The sequence below is a fragment of the Meriones unguiculatus genome, chromosome 8, assembly GCF_030254825.1.
Source record: "Meriones unguiculatus strain TT.TT164.6M chromosome 8, Bangor_MerUng_6.1, whole genome shotgun sequence".
Taxonomy (NCBI): Eukaryota; Metazoa; Chordata; class Mammalia; order Rodentia; family Muridae; genus Meriones; species Meriones unguiculatus.
The window spans coordinates 118,656,652-118,680,261 of NC_083356.1; the positions used below are offsets into that span (position 1 = coordinate 118,656,652).

Consider the following 23,610-nt stretch of genomic DNA (forward strand, 5'->3'; position numbering starts at 1 on the left):
GTCAATGTCTTTCTCATTTCTTTTTTATTTTTTCTGAGACAGGATCTCTCTGTGCAGCCGGGCACAGAGGTCAGACCAGGCTGACCTCGAACTCAGAGATTCACCTGCTTCTGCCTACCAAGTGCTGGGATTAAAGACGTGGGTCACCACCACCTTTTTCACACAGAGTCTCTCAGTAAACCTGGAATTTACTGATTTAACTAGACTGACTGGTCAGCAAGACCAGGTCTCTCGTGGTTCTTCCTCCTTAGTGCTAGCTTTTTCTTTTTTTCCCTCTCCATGAGTTCTGAGGCTCTCTTCAGATCTATACAGAGAGCACTTCGCCAACTGTGCCATCTCTCTGCTTTTCACATATAACGGTTGGTCTCTAGTGAAAATAACAGTTGTTTCTGTGCAGTGGTTCTCAAACACTAGTATCCTGTATTGATAGTGTTCGGTATAAACAGGGTGGAGGTCAGGAGGGTTAGCAAATTTAGAAATGGCCTTTTGGAAATAGGATGTGTATTAGCATGTGAAAACACACTGAAGACTTAAATTCTTTTAGTTTTTCTTAATCTAAAAGTTTTTAAACTTACTTAGCTTTTTAGCAAAGAGTCCAAATATGAAAGTCCTAGGAAGTGCTTTGTGGGTTATAGAATTATTGGGGCAAAAATCTTACTTATAAGCCATGTAAACCTATTTGCTTTTGGAATGATTGAAGCTTAGACCATGAGTGTTGCTAGCTAACATCAGGTTGAAGTTACGTAGGTTGTCACTTACTCCTTTTTGAACTGTACATGCCAGCTACAGTGTTAGAGGAATGAACTGTGGTGATTTTTGTATGCAAGCTATTTACTATGTAGTTCCTAAAAATGGAAGGAAAATAGCAATTTAATACAGGCAGCCTGGTTGGTAGAATCTCTCTAGACATTGTAAGCTAATGATAGATATTGTCTGATATATGAAGATGCATAAATTGATCTATGAGTTTCTTCTTGAGTCTTGAGGTTCAAATCAGAGTAATTGCATAAATGGACAGTTTATAAAAATTTTTACTTTCCAAATTATGGAGAAATTGAAATTAATTAGATTAATTTTAAAAGGAAACCAGCCAAACAGTGGTGGTGCATGCCTTTAATCCTGGCACTCTCTGGAGAGGCAGAGGCAGGTGTATCACTTGTGAGTTTGAGGCCAGCCTGGTCTACAGAGCAAGTTCCAAGACAGTATATAGTTCATGAAGCTTTCAATAAATATGAAAGTCAGAGCAAGGGCAGACATAGAAAAACCATACAGCTACATTTTACAGGAGGTAACATATTGAGCCACAATCAAACAGATGCATGAGTAGCCCCAGAAACTCTCAGGCAAACTAGTCCCTTCATTCACAGAAGTGGGGTGGGATGAGCACCTATCTCAAGGTAAAAGGCTAGGCCTAACAATTGAGGTTGCCCTCTGACCGTCACATGCAGGTGGTAGCATATGTGTTCACACTTAGGAACATGTGTGCCCATTTGCACACATGTACATCAATACACTGATAATCTAAGATGCGTGGTATTTCAGATTAAGTGAAGCAACATAAGACAGAATAAGCAAATGCTGAGGGTGTTCAAAACTAAACAAAGAGGTGCTGGAAAGATGGCTCAGTGGTTAAGATCACTAACTGTTCTTCTAGAAGACCCAATACCCACATGGCAGTTTACAACTGTCTGTAATTCCAGGATCCAACACCCTCACATAGTCAAATATGCAAGAAAAACATCAATGCACATAAAATAAAAATAAATTTTAAAACACTGGAAAAAAAACCTCAGATTTTGTTCTCACCCACTCATCTGACCTTTCCCTAAGGTTATAAACTATAATTCTAAGACAAACTAAGAAAATAATCATAATTTTAAATGGCTAGGGATGGAGAAGATATTGTCAAATCTGCAACAGAGATCACATGTGATCCTCATAAAGATTGATTGGTCAAATAAAGAGCTGAACAGCCTATAGCTGGGTAGGAGACGAAAAGGTGGGCTGTCCTGGGACTTCCTTTATAGACCAGTCTGGCCTCAAACTCAAAGAGATCTGCCTGCTTCTCTCTCCTTGAGTGCTAGGATTAAAGGCATGTACCACCATTCCTGGCTCAAGAGTTGGCATATTTTTTAATAGGCCATTAACCTTACTAGTTTCAATATGATTTGCTTATATTTAAGCTAACATTAAATAAGTAAATGGTAAAGTTATATATATAAAGAAAACTTTATGGGGGAGGGGGCTACACTAGAATACAAAGTGAATAAACTGTAATTAATAAAAATAAATTAAAAAAGAAAACTTTATAGAGATCAATTATATTTAAGAACAAATATATTTTGATAAATTCTGCTGAGAACCTGATCACAAGTCTTTTTTTTTTTTTAAGGGGAATTTTGAAGTAGAGGGGGCGGGGTTGTTTTGTGACAAGATATCCCTGTATAACCCAGGGCTGGCTATGATAATCTTGCCTCAGCCTTCCTTAAGTGGGGATTTTAGGCATGTACGGCGAAGCCTGGTTTACTTTTGGCTTTTCCTTGTGAGACTTCAAAGGTAAAAAGAAAAAAAAAATGACTGACATAATAGCTGCTGGCTTACCAGAGCTAAATTAAATAATTCTTCCTTTTTTAAAAAAGAATCATCTTGTTTTTATTTCTTTATTATTTACATAGTATTCTGCCTTCATGTGAGCCAGGAGGTCAGAAGAGGGCACCAAATCTCATTATATATGGTTGTGAACCACCATGTGGTTGCTGGGAATTGAACTCGGGACCTTTGGAAGAACAGCCTGTACCCTTAACCTCTGAGCCATCTCTCCAGCACCACTTCTTCCTTTCTTAACATTTTGATGGAGTTGATTGGATTTATACCTCTAATTAAAGCATTTATGTGAAATTTTATATTTCAGAAGTACAGTATCATTATAAAGATTCTTGAGTTTTGGTGAAATAATGTAGTAATTGAGTGTGTTTTGGTTTTTTTTTTTCATTTGCAAAAAGCGATGCATTTCAGGAAGAGCTTTAGTGCTGTTTGTAACAGTGTCAAACCATTTTGTTTTTCAGTGTCTTTGCCATGAATCAGAGGACATGATAAGCTATTTAACTTAATGAAATTCAATTTACATGTGAATTCTGCCAGGTAAGTGCATGATACAATAGTTAATATTATATATTTCAATGCTTTTCTCCTAAATTTGAAGTCTCTTATTAGTTTGATTTTCAGTTGGTACTTGTTTCTAAATTATCAAGTAAAGAATATTAAAATAACTGGTGTAGTGGCACAGGTCCTTAATTCCATTACAGAGACTGGACCACAAGATCAAGGCCTGTGCTGCATAGCAATACCCTGTCTCAAAACAACAAAGCAAACCAATGAAAAAAGTCATTCAAGTATATGTTTATGGTCTTAATGTCTTCTAAATGAGTTCTTGATTATATAAGATGTGAGGAAAGTGTTCAAATGGCAACTGTTACAAAATGCCTTGTACTCAAGTTCTCTTGATTCAGCTTCCCAGGTACTAGCATCATGAGGTCACACCAGTGTCCTGCTTTAAAAAAGGCAAGCTGCAAGTGTTGAAAGGATTAATTTGGATCTCTAAGTAGAAATTCTGAAGTAGGAAAATAAACTTGACTCAGAAATAAATGTCTTTATAGTTGTATTTGAATCAATATCAAAATTGTTGGTTAGATCTTTATTTAAGCGTAAAAAGTTCCTCCCTCAGTATAAACAGGCAGACCAGTCTGTGATGATTCCTGATACTGGAGGGAAAAAAAACCTTTTTCCAATTGCAAAGTAATATCAGTTTGTCCATCCAAGCCACTGGCTCACCTATTGCAGGCAGGCTTATGGGAGATGGGAGAGGAAGTACTGTGCTCTTAGGATGAAAACTTTTGGAAATGATGATGGTGATGATGGTGTGTGTTTTTCCATCTTTGAACCCTGAAACTGTTTGTGGTGGGTGCAGTTACCAGCAGCACAAATTTCATTGAGTCAATTCAAGGGTTAAATGATTTCACAAGCCCTGGATTCAGGAGGTTAACTTTCATATTAGGGTAGAGATTCACTTGAGAATGCAAGATCCTTCAGATTAAGTGATGTCCAAAATACCGTCTTAAATCATGAGAGCCATCAATTTTCAGTATTGTCTAGACCTGCATCTAGAAAGTCTGTATATAGAAAAAGTCTTTACCAAAAAAGACTTCTTTACGTTAGAAGTCTTTGCATAGAAAAAGGCTTTTACATTGCAGGATCTTTTTAAGCATGTGTTAGATGTATATGAAAACTTTTGTTTAAATTTAAACTTCATACCATACTGTCACTTTTTGACTTAATAAAACTATAGGTTATTAAAATAAAAGTCCCTCCCTCTGCTATTCCTCATTCCTCATGAGTTCACTTTTTGAAGAGACTGGATGGTATCTTAATAGATGTTTGCATGTATTGGCTTGGGCTTATTGCTGGCTGATGGTATTGTTAGATATGTTTTATATGTCTTGTGTATTCTTGTCCTTGGGATAAAGAAATTTACTAGAGTCAGCTCTGATAGCCCTCTTTATCTTCTGCAAAAGTATTTTATTTCAGCTTTGTTGTTCACCTGATGTGCTTTTGTCAAATCCCATCATCTCTCTTCTAGTAATGTGGTGGTAGGGGGTTGAGACAGGGTCTTACCATGTAGTTCTAGCTGGCTTTATTTGAATTTGCTTCCTTTGCTTAGTGGTTTTTTTTTTATTATTTGTTTGTTTTTAATGTACATCGTTGTTTTGCCTACATGTGTGTCTGTGTAAGGGTGTCAGATACAGGAATTACAGACAGTTGTGAACTGCCACACACAGGTGCTGGAAATCGAACCTCGGTCCCCTGGAAGTGCTCTTAACCACTGAGCCATCTCTCCAGCCCTCTATCTAGTGATTTTTAAATAAATGATTCTTTGTTGGTATGTAACCATCTCAGATTTAAAAGCTTTTTTCTGGAACACACATGTGGATGAAATTACCTGTATTGTTTTTGTCTTATTTCTTAGATGAGCTATTTTGGTTTTGCTTGGTAGTGCAGTATAAATTAGATAGAACAGAGTGCATTTTGTAAAGTTTTGTTTTGTCACTCTTTCTGAACATTGCCTTTTGTATTCTTTTAAAGAAACTTTTGGAACTAGAGAGATGACTAAGTACTTAAGAGTATTTACTGTTCCTCCAGAGGATCCAGGTTTTGTTTACAGCACCTAAATGGCCTCTCATAACTGTGTCTAACTCCAGGGGATTTGGTGTTATCTTTTGGTCTCTGTAAGCATTATACACACACAGTACACACACATGCAGGCAAAACACTCACAAATGTAAAGTAAAAATGAGTCTAAAAAATATAAACTCTTTCCTACATTAAAATTATGAAGATTTTTTACCATATTCTTTCAACTGTCACCTCTACAACGTGATTTGATTTGTGTGATGTGAGATGGCAAAAGGTAGGATTTTAGTTTTTTCTTGATTTAACAGAACTTTAATGACTCTCAAAGGACTTAGAAAATGAAGTCCACATAACTACTAATACTCTTGTAGTGTATACTTTTGGAAACATTTATCTAGAAGGTTAATTAGCAAGAGTTGTAAAGGGTATATTCTATACCTACTATTCTGCAACTAGAAGCAAATTTGGAAAAGATTATTTCTTCTCCCACTGAAATGTAGTCAAGAGTAAAGCCTTTTTACAAATCTCATGATTGTATGTGTACATCTACTTCTGGACTCAGTTTTTTCCATTGCATTATATACTGACCATGTTTGGCTGATAACCACCCTATCTTGTTTTGTTTTCCAAGGCAGGGTTTCTCTGTGTAGCCTTGGCTATCCTGGACTCACATTGTAGACCAGGCTGACCTTGAACTCATAGCAATCCTCCTGCCTCTGCCTCCCAAAGTTCTGGGATTAAAGGCATGCACTACCACTCCCAGCTTAGTCACCTTATCTTATAATTATTAAGAACTTATAATATTGGGGCTGAAGAGATGGCTCAGAGTTTAAGAGCCCTGGCTGCTCTTCCAAAGGTCCTGAGTTCAATTCCCAGCAACCACATGGTGGCTCACAACCATCTAAGATGAGATCTGGTGCCCAAATGCCCTCTTCTGGTGTGCAGGTGTACATGCAGGGAGAACACTGTATAAGTGTTTTAGTTTTTAATCTATTTAAAGATACTGCATTTATGACTTGAAACCTCTTCACAGAGAAAATTCCAGGCTCAGATAACTTCACTGGTGAGTTCTTTCAGATATTTAAGGAAGAATTAATACATGCTATTTTCCTAAAGATTTCTTTATTATTTATGTATATGAGTGTTTTGACTGGCGTGCCTGCAGAAGTCAGAAGAGGGCATCATACTCTTTTGCCTGGAGTTACAGATGCTGTAAGCATGTGGGTATTGGGAATTGAACCTGGGTCCTCTGGGAGAATAGCAAGTGCTCTTAACCACTAAACCAACTCTCCAGCCCTAATACCAGCTTTTACACAGATTCTTTTAAAAAGTTAAAAAGAATTAACACATCCCAGCTTTAATTATAAAGCCACTACAAAATAACACATTGTAAGCTTATTTCTAATGAACATAAATGTTAAACAATTCCCAAATACAGTATTAGCAAATAAAATCAGGACATGTGTTATCTCCAAGATAGGATTGCTCCAAACATTCTAGTTGATCTGTTTATCAAGTGAGAATCACTTAGCGTGATTGACCACATTAAAAATAAATACGTTTGAACAGGGGATACAGGAGTATTTGGAGGCGAGTGTGGGATGGGTGATGTAAATACATTATTTGTGTTTGAATTCTTAAAAAAAAACCCATCAAATTAAAATAAACATAAGGGTCATGTATGATAACACACACTTTTAATCTCAACATGTGAGGGGCAGGCAGAATTATGAGTTCCAGGCCACGCTGGTCTACATAGTGATACCCTGTCTCAAAGAAAGAAAAACACACTAAGAAAATAAATAAAAGAAGCTGTCAACATCAGGCACTCGAAGCTTCCTGCCTGGTCTACATGAGACATTGTTCCAAAACAAAATAAAACAAAAATTTCTAGAATAGTAGATATTGTGGGAAACTTTTTTTTTCATAATACTTTTATTGATTATTTGGGAATTTCATATTATAAACCCCAATCACACTCACTTCCCATGTCTATCCCCACCCTTGTCTCCTCCTCCAATAATTAAAAAGAGAGAAAAAAGGTACAATTTATGTTGCCCGTTTACTTACTGGAACGTGGTCAAACTCCTGGGGGCCAGCCGCTGACGGAAACCTGAGACCTTCCTCACCTGCATCCCCGCCAGAAGCCGTCAGTTGTGGGGGCTACACTTCAGCATCTTTACCACAGTCTTAAAGAATGCCCTTCCATGGCTCTCTGTCCAGGCTTTTACTTTTTTGTTGTGTGGTGGTAGCAGTTGTCACATAGGCCTTCTGTGTCTTTCCTCAACAATGAGCCTGCAGCCATCAGTATCATGGCAGAGGAGCTTTGTTGCCCTTTACTGGCAGCAGGAACATGGATCATGGACTTCCACATGGTCTTTGATGGGGAAACTTTCTTTTTTAACTTTTTATTGATTCTTTGTGAATTTCACATCATGCACCCCAGTTCCACTATCTCCCGTCCCTTCATATCTGCCTTCTGTCCTTGAAATACCCCTAAAAGAAAAATAAAACAGAAATATAAAACATAAAAAACATCTTGACCTTGAAGCTGTCGTGTGTCAGAGTGTGTCCCACAGTACACCCTTTTGTCCGCCTCTTTACTTGGAAATGTTCATGGTAGTGAGTCATTGGTCTGGTCTGAGAGCCCTGCTTCTGCTCCACTGTCAGTGGATCTTCACCAGGACTCCTCTCTGATATCTTGTTGCCCTGTGTCATGGAGATCCTTTCATGTGCTCCAGCAGTTCATAGATGAGGTAGATGTTGGGGTGAGCCAACTCAAAGCCCTTGTTCTGGATCAGGGTGGTAGCTGAGGTCAGCCTGCCACCTCTTTTGTTCCTGTACTACCATGGCACCCACACCACCAGGAGGAGTTCTCCAGCACTGCCCAGACTAGCTCACTCAGTGCTGCAGCCTGCAAGGTCAGATCTCCTGCCCTTGGGCCAGTTCATCCACACCCACATTAGTAGAGCCTGCTCTATGCTGCCCAGACAAGGTGCAGCTGCAGCCAGTAAGAGGTGGGGTTCTCCAGAGTACCATAGCCAGTGATGAGCAACAACTCAGATCAGGGATGTCCCCATGGTCTTTAGTGATAATATGAGCCACAGACATAGACACAGACCCCTGATGTGTCCATGCACGGCCATGGAACCAGACAAGGCCCTCAGCGGCATCACAGGCTGGGACTTCACTATGGCCTCCACTATGGTGGTAGGGCAGGCTGCTAACCTCAGGCTACTTCTCTTCTGCCTCTCTTGATAATGCTCAAATGTTCTTCTCTTTCTCTCCCATCTGCTCACCACATACTTGTACATGGCAGTGGCTCCTGCTGCTGGCAGGCCATGCAACGGCCGGGCCTTTGGGTGTCTTCCTCCAACCTGCTCTATGTCGTGGCTGCTGGTAGGCCTCTGGGTGTCTTCTGCCGTGTGGTAGCAAGTTAGCTTCTGGGTGTCTTCCATTCTTGCAGCATGGCATGGCTTGTCTGCAGATGGGCCGCTGGGTTTCCTCCACCCACTACCATGTAGCAACAAAGGAAACTTTCTTAACGGTGTGTTTCTAAAAATTTGGCACATCTTCTTTCTGAGAGTGATTTTTAGTAATAAACTGTACCATCAATTCCTATAAAGTTGTTCAAGGTCCTGTGTGGATCCCAAATGTCCTTTCTGGAGTCTTCAGTAAGAGCCATTGTCATAATAAATATTAATTTGTTGTTCACCTTTTTTTGCTTTCTCGAGAGCATATAAGTCGGAATTTCTCCTTAAGCTGCCTGAGTATGAATCATAATAGGCTGAATATAAAAAGTAAATATGAGAATCCAGCCATCTTATTCTTTTGAGCCAGACATTAGACTTGCAAAAATAAATTTAAAAGTTACCTTTTTTGCTTTACTTTATTTCTAGCTGCAGTTTGTAAAAATTTTTAAAGCTCTAAAACTATGTGTTACTGAGTAATAAATACACAGAAATGTTCCAAACCTAGTTGTAACGAAACAATCCCCACAGATTGAATCGGTCAAGAAGTCAACATGGTACAGTAAGATGATTTGTCTCTGTTTCTTGAAGAGTAAGCCTTTACATGGCAGGTTTGAATAGCTTCTTTCATCATGATGATAAGATGCTAATCTAGAGTGACCTGGGCAGTAGTGTTTGAAGAACAAGCAAGGTGTATACATGATCAAGGCAGATGTTTTAAGAAGACTTGTGATCTAAGCCAGGCCCAGTGGCACACACATGGACCCAACCCCTTGTCACCTCCACACTACTGTAAGTTGAAGTAATTATAAACCCGCCTAGTTCAAGGGAAGCAACATAAACTCTTGATGGAGCAGAGCTGCAAAGAATATGCAGTCATATTTTAACAACTTTAAAAAGAAGATGTTTGGTGAACTAAAATTGTATTGTATAATTGAGTTGTTTACTATGCAAAGCCATAATTTTTCAAACAGTACTTGTTTGGCCTGTCAACATTTTATTACTAAGGAGAAAGTCTTTTCAGAACTAGGAGGAAATCATTTAATGACAGTTTCTTTATGATCCTCATTTCATGCTCTCTTTGGGATTTATATATCATAAACAAGTTTTGTGTGTCCTTCAGGATTTGTTTTGTGGGGTACTATAGTAAAAAGTACAGATTGAGAAAATGAATATTTATTGTTTGTTAAGATTCTTTTATGTACCAAATTGTTCCAAGAAAATATATTACTGTGAAGTCATAAATCTATTTGGAAAGGAAGAAACAAAAGAAATACTCTTGGTTTTTGAGACAGGTTTCTTTGTATAATCCTGGCTGTCCTAGAACTCAAATTGTAGACCAGGTTCGCCTCAAACTTGAAGATCCACCTGCCTTTGCTTCCCAAATGCTGGGATTAAAGGCGTGTGCTATCAGTGACTGGCTAAGAAATATTTTTTAGACCATCAATATTTACCTCTTTTATTTTTCTTTCAGTTTTTGCCAGCCTCCAAGATATTTTTTCTTTCCTTTTTTTCTGAGACAGGGTTTCTCTGTGTAGCCTTGGCTGTCTTGAAATATGCTAAGAGATACACTTGCTTCTGCCTCCCATGTGCTGGGATTAAATGTGCACCAACACACCTGGCAAGATTCAGATATTAATTATAATTTTTTCTTAATTTTCTTACATTTTGAATATGATATGCTGAGGTCTTAATTTTTGTCTCTCATTCTACTACTACTTCTTCTCTGCAAGTCTCTGTAGTAGAGTGTAGAGTTCTTTAGGGATATGCCCAAGAAGGGTAGAGCTGGGTCTTGTGCTAGATTGATTTCGGCTTCCCGAGGAACTGCCACACTGACTTTCATAGAGGCTGTGTAAGTTTGCACTCCTACCAGCATTGGAAGAGTGTTCCCCCTTTCTCCATATCAGTGTGAGCTGTCATTTGTTTTGTTGATCTTGGCCAATCTGAAGGCAATGTCCATTTTCTATAGCACAGATTTTGCATGTTACATGTATCTACCGTCACAGTAAAGGTGGAAGATGGTTGACCCATCCTGTATCCTGTGAAGCTAAGGCTCTGTAGATCAAGGATATGCCAAAAATGTTCCTGTGGGGAGCCAGAGGGACCTGAGTTGTTTGAGCTCAAGAATAGTGCAAACAAAACACCTCTCATTTTTATTATTAAAGAGAAGAAAGCATGAGGGGACTTAACAGTTAGGTTAAGCAAAAACGAGTACTGCGGGGGAATCCACCTGGTGTCATGTCTCACCATCTTTGGGCATATGAAGGAACCAGGACTGTTTCTCCCCGGCCTTTGCCTTTTCCACAGAGATGATGTGGGTGTGCCAGGGCTTCCCCTCCACATCTGAGCTTTCACATGTGGTCTCGTATTTTTACAGTTCTCTCTGCCCATAATAGTTCATAGTAAGTTCAAGCTTCCTTACATGGGCTCCCATGGAAGACAGGGTTAAATGTCAGCAGAATGTGTTATTTCACATTCAAAGAAAAGTTAGCAACTTTGGTGGAAATCTGATCTTGAGATTTATATTTGAAATTGTGTTTCACTCAGAACATGCCATACAGCATTTCATTTGTTCTCGATTTGTTGCAGGTAGTACGACGACCTGTGGAATATGAGTGATGACAAACCCTTTCTATGCACTGCCCCTGGGTGTGGCCAGGTACTCTGTCCATTGCTTGGAATAATCTTCTATGCTTTTTTCATTAACTCATTGCTAAGAGATACTGTCATTAAGGTGTTGCTGCAGTGATTTTTTTTAAGATTAGAATTAAGATAAAAACATAACATTCACAAATTATTTTTTTTAATCTATTCTAGTTCTAGAAAGTGGAAGTAGTTCCTCTTATAATAAAGGTCAGAACCATAGGCAAAAACCCAGGATTTATATTATTTGTAGTATATCATTTGATTTATATTCATTGAAAATCATTGGTAAACTACCTGATTGGAAATAAAAACGGTATTGCTGTATATAGAAATTGTTTTATTTATTTGAACTCAAAACTACCTAATACCTACCTCAGATAGAATCACTAATCTATTAATGTTTTGAAGTCTAACATCTTTAATTCAAAGCATGTGTAGAAGCATATTTAGGAAATGATATTTTAATTTTTAATAAAACATTAAATTATTAATCTATTGCTATTACTTACTTTTTGCCATTATCCTACTTTTTTAATTACAGACACTAAAGAATCAATTTTGTTTTGTTTGTTTTTAATTTTTTTGGGGGGAAGGATGATTTTTTTGTTGTTTTGTTTTCAAGACAGGGTTTTCCTGTGTAGCCTTGGCTATCCTGGACTCGCTTTGTAGACCAAGCTTCCATGAACTCACAGAGATCCCCCTGCCTCTGCCTCCCCTAGTGCTGGGATTACAGGCATGGTGCCACTGCACCTGGCTGAAACATCTATTTTTAATGTGTAGTAAGCTTAGAATACTCACATAGAGAGTATAATTCAGAGCCATTAAAGTACTTCATTCGTTTTTATTTATTTTTATTTGGTATTTTAAATTGAAATATAATTGACATACAGTAAACTGCACTGTATTTCAAAGTTTGGTGCTTTGGAGGTTTTTTTGTTTTGTTTTTAGTTATTGATTTTGTTCACCTGTACGTGTTTTGTATGTTTGGGTGTGAGCACACACATGGCACAGCAGTTGTCTGGTGGTCAGAACAACGTGCAGGAGTCAGTTCTCTCTCCGTACCTGATGCATTTGGGGAGATGAAGCTCTGGTCATTAGGCTTGGAAGTAAGCACTTTTATCTGCTGAGGTATATCACTTAACTGAGTTATAATTTATCATCTGTATTTGTGCTCATAGCACTGGAAACACAGTCATGACGTGAACATAACTCCTCACCCCAAAAGTTCCCTGTATCCATTTGTAAGTTCTCTCACTGTTGTCAACTTCTGACCCGCCTTCCATTGCTGTAAGCTTATCTGAACTCTCCAGATTGTATATTCATGGATTCATAGAGATTGTTGATTTTTCTCAATTCTTTTATAACAAATACAGGATTTCTCAATTGTCTTTGTCTAGTTTCTATGACTACTAACTAATACTACAGGTTATGCATTGAACAGTTTATAAAGAAAATGGTTAATGGTTATGTAACAGGGATTCTGTTATTTAATTGGACCCCCTGAAATTTATGTATTGAAAACTTAACCACTAAAGTCATATGCTAAACATACTTAGAGGTATGGCCTTTGTGAAGTGTTTGGAATCCCATAATTTTTGACCTCTCAGCCTCTATTGTACTGAGCTAAATAACCCTCTTTTCTTCATTTGAATAAATTTATTCACAGTTCATCCAGCATCTGGCTTATTTCCAAATTTAGTTATCACAGATAAAATAAGTGAAATTTGCATAAGAGTCTTTATCTGTACGAATGCTGTTAGATTACTGCCCAGAAGTGTAATGGTAGAGACATGTGATAGATTCCTCTATCATTTTAGGAAATTAAAGATTGTTTTCTAAAATAAATGGAAGACTTTATATTTTCTTCAGTAATTTAATGTTTAATTATGCCATATTCTTGGTAACATTTAGTGCTTTCTTTCAAGTTTGGCTCATCCTTTTGTGCATAGGTTGTATTGTCTCATTTCTTTGATGACTAGTGAAAAGATAACCACTTTTATAAGATGTGTTTATCAGTCCTTTGTATGTCTTTATTAATAGTCGAAGTTTTACCAACTCTTTTATCTGTTTTCAAGAATTGAGTTGTCTGAGTTGGGAACCTAGCATGACATTCATGTAGTCCCTAGGACTATCAGAAAGGGTGCTGTGAAATGGAAGTATTTCCATTTGTCTTGAATTTTTGTGTTCTGTCTGTGGCTGTTTTGCCTACATATAAGTCTGCACCATGCTTGTACCCAGCGCTTGCAGAGGAGAGCAGGAAGGCAGAAGCTGGGTTCCTGCGGAAACTGACGTTTTCGACAGTTGTCACCCAGTGCCTGCCAAGAGCAGAACCTGGAGTCTCTGGAAGAGCAGCAAGTGTTACTAATCACTGAGATATTTTCTGCCCTCTAACTTTACCTTTTATTTATCATTATGGTGGGAGGTACATGTGTCCCTTAGTGTGTGGAAATTGTGACATAAGGACTTGATATCTCTTTCTACCTGTATGTGCTTTCTGGAGATGGAATTCCACAGGCTTTCAGAGCAAATGCCTTTATACAATGAGCTATCTAGCTCTCCTGCCCAGATGCCATTTAAAGTAGATTGGTGAGGAAATGTGTTTCTGGTAAGGTGACAGTTGGATCACATTGGACAACTGGGACTATGTAGAAAATATGGAAGAAACTTGCCTGTGTGTTTTGTGGCTGAAGTGTATAATGACCAATGAGGAGCACTAAAGAGATCAGAGAGATAGAAAACACATGACGAGGTACATGCATCTATTGACAGAGCACTATGAAGCAAGGAAATGAGAAGATGATGGTGGTCAAGGTGGAAGGAAGATGGACTGGGGGAACAGATGGAAAAGTAGACTTAAAATCTAATTTAGAGCTATAGTTTACACACATTTTTATAAAGTTAAGTAAAAGTAAAAAGTATTTTCTTAAATTCTTTGAAATGAAATTTAAAATATGACTTTAGTTTCCACTAACTCTCTGATAAACCAGATTTAATTTTATTTTTGGATTTGGTACCAAGTTAAGTAAGAGAACTACGTAGGTCAACTTATATGTATGTACGTGGAGGTGGGCACCTGTCTGCACATGTGGAGGTCAGAGGACCACTTGTAAGCCTCTCCCACCACATGGGTTCTTGTATAGAACTCTGGATGTCAGGCTTGGCAGCAAAGACTTTTAAAGGTTTTTACTCCACGGTCAGTTAACCCTGTTGCTTAGAGCCTGTAACAAGGCAATATACCAGGGGAAGGCAGAAGCAAGGGCAAAACTTACCACTGAAGTCACAATCCAAGTAATGAAGAGGCACCCAGTCCCCTCCAAGGGTACATCCCAATGGCCTAAGGACCTCTTCAAGGCCCACATACGGCTCAGACTTCACCATCCCCAACGCTGCCACCCTGGAAAGAAACCTTTGGATTTTTGAGGGATATTGGAGCTCTAAATCACAACAACAGATAATGCATTGTTTCTAGAAGTTTTTTGAAAGTAACTGGTTTTGCTGTATTGTTCTAGAAGTCATTCTTGGAAACTTGGTCTCAAATAAGCCCTAACTTTTTTATGTGTAAACTAGAATTATTACTGCTATTTTGTGTGTGATCCCTTCTTAATATACACAATTTTAAAAAAATAAACTATTACTTTTAATTAAATTAGGTGTGTGAGTGAGGGGACTCTATTACTGCAGTTCTCATGGAAGCAAAAAACTCCATTGGCTTCTTTGGAGCTGGAGTTACAGGTGGCCTAATCCATCGAGCATGCTAAAACTCTAGTTTGTCTGGGAAACAGGAAACAGGTCACATAAATTCTATAAATAAATTTTATCTCTGCATTTAATAGTTACTGTATAAGTGTGTATTTAAAAAGAATCCGAATCCTTTATATATATAACTTTTTTCTCACTTGAACCATATTTGGTTTTGTTTGTTTGTTTGTTTTTGTTTTTTTTAACTCTTATTCTCTAAGCTTTTTGTTAAATACAAATTATCTGGAATGATTTTCCAAGGTCAGATTCACCTGTATTAGATACCAATTTGAGTGTAGTTTGTCCTTCACATTAAAAAATGTTGCTGTCTTTGTAACTAAGAGTTAGTTTGAGCTTTGAATCTTGTATGAGAATTTATAAATACATGAGCCTTATAGTTTCATGTAGTCACTCTTTCTCTTAAGACAGAGTTTCCTTTTGTTGTCACATTACACAGCAGGCAATGTGATGTTCTAGGTCATTTGGTTAAGATTCTTTGATTGTGATTATTGCTGTGCCTGCTGACTATCCAGTAAGGCTAACTTCATACAAGCACTTTACCAACAGACTATACCTCCAGCTCTGACATTTATGGCCAAACTAACCCAAGCGGAGGGCAGTAGTTGAATAAAAATTATAGGTGAAATTTCCTGAGTTTTTACCTTTTAATTTTGACAACTTCACAGTTTTTTAAATGTGGCACTTACAACAAGATAGCTTATACACAAATGCTTTAGTGATTGCCTTCTATAGAAAAGTCACATTGGTTGGTTCTGTGAAACTAAAATGAATCTTACATGAAGATTTAATGTGGAATGTAAAGTACAACATGGACAATTTTAATATAAGGATAAAAACAACAGTGTCAAGAAGCTCTTCAATGTGCTCTTTGTCTGGGGATCTTTGTTTCTGAAGTGCTTGTCAGACACATCATCACTCATTTCACCAACTGTGGGAAGATTTTTTTTTTTAAAGGATAAATAGGAAGATAGCCTGAGCAGAGACGAGTTGGATTGTTCTCCCAGTGAGTGTGTAGTTAACGAATGGAGAAAACAAGGGACAGAAGCATAGAAGGGTTCCTTCAATATGGAACAGAGAGGTTCTGAAGAAGCAATAGTCTTATAAAATGGGCTAATTTTCTAAGTAAATAAGGTTTGATTCTCTTCTGCCTTTTTCAGATTTAAGAATCAACTGTATTTTAAGGAGTTCACTTTTTTCCATTAGCATTTCTGTAATGCTTGTGGCAGATTTGGAGGTCATAGGAAGTGTTCAGCTTACTTAGAAGGGTAGACATGAAGATAAGTCTTATGTGATAGACCCAATAATAAAAGTTCAGAGCACAGCCGGACTAATGGGAGCTTTTAACTTGAAGCTGGAGGGCTGGAGAGGGCTCAGTAGTTGAGTGCTTAAGCTCTGTCAGAGGAAAGGAGTTTGGTTCCCAGCATGCACATCACAGCCTTGTGGAATACATTATTCTTGCTTTTACAAGCATCCATAGACACGTACATGAACATAAATAAAAAGAAAATAAATCTTTTTTACAAATTGAACCTGAGGTTTGTGTGCTGGACTTAGGACACCGGTAATAGATACTAGCGTCTTAACAGTTATACTAAGGACACCCTAGTGAGGGGAACAGGGACTGTCTCTGACATGGCCTCTTGATAGTGGGCTCTTTGACACACACACACCCACGAGGGAGGAGCAGCCTTGTCAGGCCACAGAGGAGGACAATGCAGCCGGTCCTGATGAGGTCTGATCAGCTAGCATCAGATGGAAGGAGAGGAGTACCTCCCCTGTCAGTGGACTTGGAATGGGAAGAAATGAGGTAGGGAGGAGGCTACAACTGGGATACAAAGTGAATAAACAGTAATTAATATAAAAAATAAAAATTAAAAATATGTGATTACAGTCATGTCATTAAGACTAAAAATCTTAGGCAATTTTGGTAGAAATAATCAGATTCAAGGTTTTTGTCAAAGACGTTACCTTCTTAGAAAGACTTTGTTCTCAATATAATCCTCTTCTGTTATTACTGTGAAGAAATTATCAATTTATAAACGGGACCCTGAATCTTTATTGTACACCCTGTAAATTATAATATAAAGTCAGATTTCTCTCTCTCTCTTTTTTTTTCTTCTTTTCTTTTCTTTTTTTTTAATTGAGATTGGGTTTTACCCTGTCTTAGCCTTGGCTGACCTGGAACTCTTTCTATGTAGATCAGGCTAGCCTCAAATTTATAGAGCTCTGCCTCCCTAGTGCTGGGATTAATGTTGTGCACCACCACACCTGGCCTCAGATTTATTTCTTAATTTTTCACAGGAGTCATTTTTAGAATATTTTCTGTTAGGAAGTGGTAAGTAATCTTACATCTAAGTAAATATAATATCTTAAAGTCTTTGAACTGTGAAATACATATTTCTTTGATATAATAAAAGAATAGTGGTCCATCTTATTTTATTTTTTTGCCACAGGTTTTAAATCTCTCAAATGAGTTATATACTGTTGTTTCTTGTTCTCCAGTAATGGATTTCTATGATTATTTGAAATCTACAATGTCTTTGTGTGCTAACAGTAGATTGATCGTCTTTAGTATATAAGCTGGTATTTCACTGTTTACGGTGGTTTCACATGTTGTGGAAATTGATATCCTTATCAGTTTTCTTTGATCAAATTGAAAATCTTAACTATATTTTAACACTTTTCGCCACAGCGTTTTACCAACGAGGATCATTTGGCTGTCCATAAACATAAACATGAGATGACACTGAAATTTGGTCCAGCACGTAATGACAGTGTCATTGTGGCTGGTTAGTATATGTTTTTATTAATGGCTTATATATTATTTCACCCAGAATGTGCACAATTTTTGTGTATTCTGTGTAAATACTATAGTCTGGTAGTATTCCATTTGCTTAATTTCCAATAAATGTTGGCAACATATATTTACCCATTACTTTTCTATATATTCTTTTGATCATTTCATTTTTTTTGTGTGTGCTTTTCAAATACCCATTTGCAGTCAGTTTAATGGAAGTTAATTAGAAACTGTGGAACATTCATGCTTTTTACAAAGTGTATATTTAACTGATAACCGAACTCATTGGTCTTTAGTGTTTCTTTTAATTGTCAATGCACCTGGTTTTCAAAACTTTGAGAAGATAGTAAATGATCAAATACTTCCTAAACTTGGTCATTAAAATTTTGTTTAAAAATGTTTCCTATGAAATGTTTTATTAATGAAGTACTCTGAAGCTGGGTTGTAGATGAGTAGTATAGTGCTTTCCTGGCATTCACAAGGCTCAGGTTTTAATCCCCAGCACTGCAAAATAAAGTGTTCTTCATAAAGGAAACCCAAGTTCAGTTAGTATTTGTGTGTGTGTGTGGTGTGTGTGTGTGTGTGTGTGTGTGTATGTCAACTTATAATCATATAGTATCATCCTAAACACATCATTATTTTTCATTTGTAAAAAGAGAAACCCAATTCATGCATTAGCTTATTGTCACTCTATCTTACATTAGCTGTTTTCTTTGATGTTTTTTATGTATACACATAGCTATATATTTGTATAATACATATTATGCATAATTTCAGTACATTTGCTTCTCTTCTAAATAAATATTGTGATAAGTTTTGTGTCACATTTCACATATATTTTAGCTCTTCACTATCAGACCTGGAGATATGCATATCATAAATATAGAGTCTAGAATTCTTTGTTTTGTGAAGTTCAGTCTATATGGTTCTAGAATTAACTTGAATACTGAATAGAAATAGTATTCTTAAATTATAACTTGGTCTAGAACTCAAAACACCATATACAGTGTTTTGGAAAGATGTGAGGGCAGTATCAGCTGGTTCTTCCTCTGCTTTCAGTACTATGTTTTTTTGTAATGAATAAATGAGAGATAGCAAAAAGATGGTGATTTATTAACACCAACTGAAGGAGGGGAAATTTTGACAGTCTTTATTACTGCAAGTAAAAACACAGAACAGAAAGAGGCATGCACTTCTTTGGAATGTGTAAATAATAAGTAGGACCACAACAAAAGTTAAAGAACAGTAAATAAACAAAATTCAAAAACTTCCTAGAAAGGGTTTTTCTGGGTATGAAGGTCTTTGTTTCCTTGACATTTACTGTCTTAGACATTCTCTGTAAACTTTCAACTCAAGAATGTTCCTAATTTGGTTCCTAGAAGTTACTTTACATTCAATACAATATAAAAATAGAACATGTTTAGTCACAGTATTTTTACTAACAGTGAGATAAAGAATTTAACATAATTGCGAATAGAGCGTGATGATTGATGATGATATCAAATAGCCTTAAGCAATTTCCATGTTAGCCAGTTGTGTCTTTGGTGACTTTCCTTAAGTCGATGGTACCAATAAAGAATCATCAGTAAAAGTGATGTAGCTTGTGCATTTTCTAGACAGCTTCCTCTTTGTGTTCATACCAATCAGCTTAGACAAATCCTTCGGGTGTGAACAGTAATCAAATTTATATTGGTTGATTTGAATTAAAATAAACTTAAGCTGATATATATGCGTAAAAACCTCATTAAAATATTATTTTGGAGGCTTTTGGGGTTAAAATCCAGAGTATATTTTAAAGATTAAATATGAGTAAGATTATGACTGAAGAGGACCCCTGGAGTAATCTTGATATTGTTTACACTGTCTAAGACAAGCCTGCCCTACGTCTAACCTGTGTGATTAGTGTATTGTTTTTGTTAAAAATATTTATATGAAATACATGTGAGGGGCAAAGATAAAGTTGTAATACCTACTTAGAAACTCACTAATTAACAAATACCTGACCTTCAGCTAAAAAGATCTTATCTTAAACCAATACTGTACTAAGTAGACTAGAGTCTGTGTATAACCTCTAAAATTGTTGTCCTAAAATGCATAAACTGTGAATAAAATTTTAATGTACTACCAACTCTAAACAAATATCCCTCAAAATAATAAAATTAAGTTGGAAAGACTGGTAAATTTTGTGTTGTTCATTCATTTGTTCTACATACAATACATTAATACTCAGAATATATATTAGTATACGTATTAAGAGTACATATTCAAATATACTTGAAATAGTTCAGGTTATAAGAAAGTTGAGTTTGCATAGTAGTATGAAGGGTTTCATTTGGGGGGGGGGACTTTTGCTTTAACTTTTTTCCCTTTCAGTATTTTGGTGTGGAATTGTACATTAAGTTTGACTTTATAATACTTTTTGAGCAGCTAGTAAACATGCCAAGTTAAAACATGTATTTGCTCTCTTAGTTTTCTCTAAATTGTATGCGTTTAACATCATAATTTTTAATGCTATAACTTTTAAAAATTCTTATTACTTTGTTAGATAATAGTAATTATTTCTCCCAAATATGTTTATGTCACTTTACTCAGAGTAGTACACTAAGCCTAAAAGAATTTTTATGCCATTGGCAAAATATCTTGATATAGAATAGAGCTTAACCACGTTTTGTTTTAAAGAAAGACATCTCTTCAAAGAGCAGTAACATTTGACTGAGCCATACCTACTGATTTGTTAGTTTGCTAGCAGCATTTTATAATCTTAACATGATCATTCATATTTGTGTGCTTACTTCTTGACATTTATTTCAGATCAGACTCCAACACCAACAAGATTCCTAAAAAACTGTGAAGAAGTGGGTTTATTTAATGAGTTGGCAAGTCCATTTGAGAATGAATTCAAGAAGGCTTCAGAAGATGACATTAAAAAAGTATGTTGTTAACCATGAAATTATAAGAATAATACTTTTGATGAAAAAGTAATGATGGTTTTCACTTCCTAGTTTCTCAATCAATTTAAGCATTTTGATTGGCTGTTTTTTAACTTTACAAAGTTTTCTTTATTGTTTGCATTAGATGCCTCTAGATTTGTCCCCTCTTGCAACACCCATCATAAGAAGCAAAATTGAGGAACCTTCTGTTGTAGAAACAACTCACCAGGATAGCCCTTTACCTCACCCTGAGTCTACTACCAGTGATGAAAAGGTTAGAACCGTGGGAAAGATTACGTTAAATAAAATTTAATTTTTTACATGCCGTTTATTGTTTATATTTGTGGGTGTGCATGGCATGTGGAGGTCAGAGGACAACTTGTAGGTATCAACTCTCTTCGTACACTATATAGGTCTGAGGTATTGCTCAGATTTTCAGGCTTGGTGGAAAGCACCTTCATCAATTTATTAGCTCACTGTTCTCAAACTTGATTATCTTTAATCTCTTTAAAACATTAATGTGTTAAGTTTTACATAATTCAGTGTTAGATTGTAGGTTTTATGTATAAAATCTTGTGTGAATACCTTAGGAAAATTCCATCTTCATAGAGCATCATCTTTACTAAACAATGAAGAGAGAGAATAGCAACCCATTTAGAAAAACGGGTGTTATTTGAAGATATGAGAAATCTTTACATCTGAAACTATTTGAGCAGGATATTCAAGAGTGAGTAATTATTACTCCACAGTATATATTTGATATTAACAATGAGTGATATTTTCTTAAGTGAATTAGTAAGTTGGGCTTTCTGGGCTATAGTGATGTGTTGACCTACATTATGATATGTACTTTTTCATGTGGAAAACACATAAGCATTTTTATTTAGGAGCACTGTGCCTACACATAAAGGAACGATGACTGTTCCTTTTAAAAATGTTTTCGTAAAATTATAATGTGAATAAATTTCTACCATGAGAATATAGTCATGTATCACTGGCAGGGATATGTCCTTAAATGTCATAAAGCAATTTCATCATTCTGTCCAAAACATAGTATATTTACACTAATGTATACAATATAGCTTCCTACATACTTATGTGTTACAGCGTGTCATTCCCAGGTTATAAACCTGTACTACTTGATATTACTGTATTGATTATGTAGGTAATTATACTACTATTTGTATTTAAATATAGAAAGGCACAGTTAAAAATGGAGAATGGGGAGATGGTTCAGTGAGTTAAACTTGCTTCATAAGCCTGAGAACCTGAGTTTTGCTCTCCAGAGCCCACATTGTGCTATCGATGCAGTAGCACAGGCACCAGTAGTCCCTCATTCCCTTGAAGGGAGGTGAGAGGAGGAGATGGGAAACTTCCAGAAACTCAGGCCTGCCACCTAGTTTATACAGTAGTAGACAAACTTGTGTCAAACAAGATAGAAAGAGCTCACCCAAAAGTTGTCCTCTGTCCTCTAAGTGTGCATGCCTGCATCCCCACACACAAACATGTACACATACACCTATACTTGTATCAACACACACAGAAACCACCAGTATAAAAAATTATAAAGGGAACACTCTATAGAGCAGTTACCATGAGTAAAGCTTCCAGAGTGGAGTTGACACTGCAGGACTAAGTGAGTGAGTGTCAAGTGAATGTGAAGGAAGGCCTAGAACATTACTTTATACTGCTGTAGGTGTTATAAACACTATATGTAGACTGTACTAAATGTATCTTTTCAGTTTCAATAATAAATTAACCTGACTTACTGTAATTTTTATAAAGTTCTTCATTTAATTTTTTTTTTTTTTTTTTGCCTAATAACATTTACATTGAATGGCAAACAGATGGTATAGGTGTGCAGTAATACTTTATTTATTTTCTTATTCTATACTACTCCATCCCCAGTACTGGGAACTGAATGTATTCCGCGTAGGCATTCACCCTGCCACAGCTACATTCCCTAACCTTAGAATTCTTGAAGCTAAGCACATACTCCCTTTCATTAGATTTCCCAAAATCATAATTTTAATGGTTATACTTTATCATTATCTTGATATATCTAATTACTCTCTTCTTTCTTAACATATGGTCATTTCCACATTTATTATAGTTATTATGGATCCTGAGAACAGTCTTATTTCCCTGCAGAGCATTCCTTTCCCTTTATGTTTTCTAGTTTTCTTTTTTTGTGGCTACTTTGTCTTTTTCTAGGGTTGCTCCTTCTGCATTCCTTAGTCATCAGTTCCTTGTAGGTTGTACATAGTCTCGCTAAGTTGTGTAAATCAGTTCTGGACCTTCTCTAATTTTCTTTTAGGCAATTCCATCAAGACTTCTAATTTTAGAAACTATAAACTCATAACTCCCAAATTTTTATCAGCCCAGGAATCTCTCCTGATTGCCAGACTTGTAGATACAAGTCTGTGTTAGCATATCAGTATGTCTAAAACAAAGTCCTTAAATCTTTCCTGTTTTCTCCTCTGAGAAAATTTTCTCCAGCCATGCATGGTATAGTTCTTGTAATTCCTGCACGAGAAAGCTAGTGTCAGGACTACTGCAAAGTCAAGGCTAGCCTGTGCTACTAAACAAATTTTAACCATCCTGGGCAATGTAGCAAGCCCCTGTCTCTCCCTCCCAACCCCCTCCCTGCACCATCCCTCAACAAAAAGAAAGAAAAATCTATCCATCTACTTATTTAAGCGAAGCCTTTAGGCATCACCTTTCTTTCTTTTCTAACTTGACTTGGAAACTAGTAGCAAATCTTAGTATGTTTACTTACCAAGTATGTTTTGAATCTTACTGTTTTGTGTTCACTGTTGCT

The 23,610-nt window shown here is 36.6% G+C and overlaps 1 protein-coding gene across 3 annotated transcripts in view; it reads left to right on the forward strand.

Moving 5' to 3' along the window:
* The window catches only part of Atf2 (activating transcription factor 2), a 68,158-nt gene that overhangs the window by 10,570 nt on the left and 33,978 nt on the right, over positions 1–23,610 (forward strand). For 2 of the 3 annotated variants that reach the window (XM_021650430.2, XM_021650428.2), the window contains exons 3-7: positions 3,066–3,141; positions 11,247–11,316; positions 17,755–17,851; positions 20,671–20,789; positions 20,935–21,063. In XM_021650430.2, the coding sequence (XP_021506105.1) occupies positions 11,269–11,316; positions 17,755–17,851; positions 20,671–20,789; positions 20,935–21,063 (393 nt within the window). In that variant the 5' untranslated portion in view covers positions 3,066–3,141; positions 11,247–11,268. The remainder of the gene's footprint in view (positions 1–3,065; positions 3,142–11,246; positions 11,317–17,754; positions 17,852–20,670; positions 20,790–20,934; positions 21,064–23,610) is intronic. The other variant, XM_021650429.2, reaches the window with a different exon arrangement.